At 47.5% G+C, this 4,153-nt stretch overlaps 1 protein-coding gene across 1 annotated transcript; it reads right to left on the bottom strand.

Moving 5' to 3' along the window:
- Positions 1 to 2,930: 2,930 nt before the first annotated feature.
- On the bottom strand, positions 2,931 to 3,834 carry LOC143712099 (NAD(P)(+)--arginine ADP-ribosyltransferase 2-like). Its single transcript, XM_077204316.1, has 2 exons — positions 3,787 to 3,834; positions 2,931 to 3,710 (listed from the first exon to the last, which is right to left on the bottom strand). The coding sequence occupies exons 1-2, from the start codon at positions 3,832 to 3,834 to the stop codon at positions 2,931 to 2,933; spliced, it is 828 nt and encodes a 275-aa protein (XP_077060431.1).
- Between the last annotated feature and the right edge of the window lie 319 nt (positions 3,835 to 4,153).

Below are 4,153 nucleotides of genomic sequence, written 5' to 3'. Positions count from 1 at the left end.
AAGGGAACACTAATGACAAGGACAGGTAAAACTGAGTAGACAATAATGACGAGACGTGATAACAAGGGGGCGGGGTAACGTAACGAGACAACACAAGCACATGGCCCAAACAATTGCCCATGCGCTTGTACACAAAACATGATTCTGTCATGATCCTGCCTCACGACTAGGAAAATCAAGGATACTAAGGCAGAATCATGACAGAACCCCCACCTTAAGGAGCGGCTACCAGATGCTCCTCTAGGGGACATTAAACACGGGACATGACAGACTGTGACAAAGACACAAACCAACAAAACATGGAAAACATTAATAATGGCAAACATGAAAAAACAATAACAGGGCTGGGGTGAAACATCAAATACAACATACAAGGCAAAGGAGGTGGAGGAAACACAGAGTTCATGGGGGGAGGTCCAGGGTGGATGGGAAGACTGGGGGTCTTGGGTCCACGGGATGAGGGCTGAGGACAAGGATTCTGGGAAGGTTTAGACGGAGACACACGAGGAGAGGTCTTGGGGGAAACAGTCCGGGGCTTAGTGGAGACAGGGAAAACAGTCCGGGGACTAGTGGAGACAGGGACAAACGGGAAAACAGACTGGGATGCTGCATTAGAGGCAGCAGCAACAGACTCAGAGGACGAGGAAACGGCATTCCTGACGGGGGACATGGCAGGCGAAGGGGCAGGCTTGGGCGCAACGCTCACAGGGACAGGATCGGGTGCAGTGCTCACAGGGACAGGATCGGGTGCAGCGCTCACAGTGGTAGGCTTGGGAATAGATCTCACCGACACAGTGGGCTCGGGACAAGACGGGCACATCGAGGATCTTGACAAGCTTGGCAAGGTAGTCTGCTAGAGTCTCGGCCGCAACAATGATAGGCATCCTCTTACTAGCAGACACCGCTTGCAGGACTGCTTCTGCAGCTTGATCGGCCGCAGCTCTCACAGAGGCAGATTCAGTAACCGGGCGACCAGCTGCTGACTCAGGGACGGCGCTTGCAGGAGCGGGCTGTGGGACGGCGCTTGCAGGAGCGGGCTCTGGGACGGCGCTTGCAGGAGCCGGCTCTGGGACGGCGCTTGCAGGAGCCGGCTCTGGGACGGCGCTTGCAGGAGCGGGCTCTGGGACGGCGCTTGCAGGAGCGGGCTCTGGGACGGCGCTTGCAGGAGCGGGCCCTGGGAAAGCGCTTGCAGGAGCGGGCTCTGGGACGGCGCTTGCAGGAGCGGGCTCTGGGACGGCGCTTGCAGGAGCGGGCTCTGGGACGGCGCTTGCAGGAGCGGGCTCTGGGACGGCGCTTGCAGGAGCGGGCTCTGGGACGGCGCTTGCAGGAGCGGGCTCTGGGACGGCGCTTGCAGGAGCGGGCTCTGGGACGGCGCTTGCAGGAGCGGGCTCTGGGACGGCGCTTGCTGGAGCGGGCTCTGGGACGGCGCTTGCTGGAGCGGGCTCTGGGACGGCGCTTGCTGGAGCGGGCTCTGGGGCGGCGGTCGCGGCTGCAGATTCAGGAACAGCGCTTACTGTTGCAACCTCAAAAACCGCGCTCGCGGCTGCAGAGTCAGGAGATGGCGATGGGAAACAGTAAGCTCCCTTCCTTCTCCTTCTCTTTGGCCGCGGGGCAATGGTCACAGCGGGGCTCGCGATCGGCTGGCCGGGCTCAATGGGGGACGAAACAGGAACAGAGAAGACCACTTCTGGTTGGGTGAGCTCAGATGACGATGACTCCGAGGGATGCCTCTGGAGTCGAAACAAGGTGACTCTGGTCTCCCAGCGTCACGACGCCAATCATACGACCCTCTGGGATGACAGGAAAACAGGCAGAAGGTGAAGAACTCGAGGATGCCGGCTGTGGCTCCTCGCGGGAGAAACGATCAAATAGTTGAGCGTAGTTAGACAGGATCCACTCACCCTGGGGCGAGTATGGAAGGTTGACGCTCTTCCTATTGAGGGGAGTAGACAGCCAGCATTGTTCACGGGGATCCGGTTGACGCTTGGCAGGAAAGGACAAACTGTCTGCTGGGTTCTTCTTTGGTCGGTTCATTCTGTTATGTGGGTGGCTGATGAACCCAGGCGCAGACAGTATGTAATCACAGAACGTTTATTGTAGACAGAAAACAGGGAAAACAAAACCCACGAGGGGGTAAAACAAGGACAACTCTGACGAGGGAAGACTAAACTAGACTAACACTTGACAAACTAGACTATAAACTAATAACAGAAACAGGATCAGTCATACACTAGACAAAACTTTCAAAAGGTACTCACAGGTAAGTTAGCAATGACTCACACAACGCATGACAAAGTCAAACATCAAACAGAGTCAAACAATGAACCGACACAGGACAGCAAACACAAGGGGATTATAAAGGCAACATTAATGACAAGGACAGATGATACTGACTAGACAATAATGTCGAGACGGGATAACAAGGGGGCGGGGTAACGTAACGAGACAACACAAGCACATGGCCCAAACAATTGGCCATGCGCTTGTACACAAAACATGATTCTGTCATGATCCTGCCTCACGACTAGGAAAATCAAGGATACTAAGGCAGAATCATGACATGTGTTGCACCGCATTAACTACTGCAACATTTCCAATATCTCTTTATGCTGGAAAAAGCACTAAATGTTAAAACGCTAAAAATCATAAAATGTTTTATCAAAAATAATTATGAGAGGGAAAAAGGTGACTTGAGAGATTTATTTGGTTGACAGAAGTTGAATCTGAAAAAAAAACATAAGCAATCTAGTTTTCTGAAGTTTACATTGTGAAGCTAATCGTACAGTAAGACAAATGCTGGGATTCAATAAAGCAAGATCATCAAGGCTCAATAACAACAAGAAACATGCCGTAACTACAGGTTAACTAAACACATAACAAAATAATATTAAAAAACTTTAGTACAAAGTTTAAGAAAGCTACTGTACAGTTCAGGTCCAGATCTTCTCAAAGTGAACACCAGAGATGTTTTTCATGTTGTTGGTCTTGGTTGGTTTATTGAATAGAGCACAGTTCAGGTCACTTCTTATTCCAGTGCTGTTCAACACAAACACTGTCTCACACCAGAGATCTGGCTGATCAGTTCTTGTCTTGACCTCAGTGACATTAAACTTCTCAAATGGAGGAATCAGCACCTCTTCCTCACCAGGAAGCCAAGAATATTTTGTCACATTAGCACCTTCACACGTGCGGATTACAAAACAAGTTTTCGTTCCAAATTGTTTTGCTTTGTTTTGATTAAGAGAGGATGATGCAAATGAGCTAAAACGAATGTCTGTAAAAACACGCCCATTAAAGTCGGCATGTGAACCACGAAAAGTATCAAAGCACCTGTTTTGTTTTTTCTTCAGAATATGTATTGCTTCTGTTAACAGAAAGTGAAGAGAATACCATTTGTATGTCATGCCTATGAAGTTTTGTTTGCCATTACGAGTGTCTTTATTGAATATATCATATACTGCGTCAGCAGTGTACACATATATGGCAATTTTATGTTTTCTTTTTAGTTTGCAGAGAATTTTCCGTCTACTGATAACCTTTTCACCTTCTTTCCAAGCATTTTTAAATTTGTGTGTGTTTTTAAATTCCTCCTTCAGATATTTTGTCTCCACCAGATGTGACATGCTCTTTCTACAGCCGTAATACTGGTCATCAACAGAGTTTTTTGCCTTATCCAATGATATGCTGTCTTCAAAAGCAGCTCTGCGATCCTGCAGTAACAGGAATCATAATGATCACATCATCAGTATTAATGTCTGTAATATTCATACTGGAATACAAGCTTACCTGTCTAAGAGCAGCTAAAATAAGAAGAGCTTCAATGATCAGGAGCATCTTGATTTAGTCAAATCCCTCAGATGCTAGTAGATGTAGTGAAGAACAGATTCTGAAAGACAGATCCAGAAACAACATACTACATCTATAATTCAAAATATAATGGAAAGGAATATGTACATACATTTGTACAATTAAACTGTGCTCATCAACTTGTTACATAATAGGCTACAAGTTAAAATTAATATGGTACTTTCATACAAATAGAAGAAGTTGTAATCATATATAATCACTTAAGCTTGTGATGTTCACAGATGGAAGTGTTATATTGACCTTGTACCTTAAGCACAAACTTACCTTAGAATACTGTTGTCTCTTT

The sequence above is a fragment of the Siphateles boraxobius genome, unplaced genomic scaffold (genome assembly GCF_051911475.1).
Source record: "Siphateles boraxobius isolate OS27281-9 unplaced genomic scaffold, OSU_SipBor_1 5, whole genome shotgun sequence".
NCBI lineage: Eukaryota > Metazoa > Chordata > Actinopteri > Cypriniformes > Leuciscidae > Siphateles > Siphateles boraxobius.
The sequence above is the reverse complement of the archived record's forward strand: the minus strand, read 5'-3'. Positions and strand labels throughout refer to the sequence as shown.

Bases quoted from the DNA above. Each gene is read 5' to 3' on its own strand.
- LOC143712099 (XM_077204316.1), bottom strand. From the start codon at position 3,834: ATGCTCCTGATCATTGAAGCTCTTCTTATTTTAGCTGCTCTTAGACAG. The intron at 3,711-3,786 runs GTAAGCTTGTAT...CTGTTACTGCAG, and splicing joins TTTTAGCTGCTCTTAGACAG to GATCGCAGAGCTGCTTTTGA.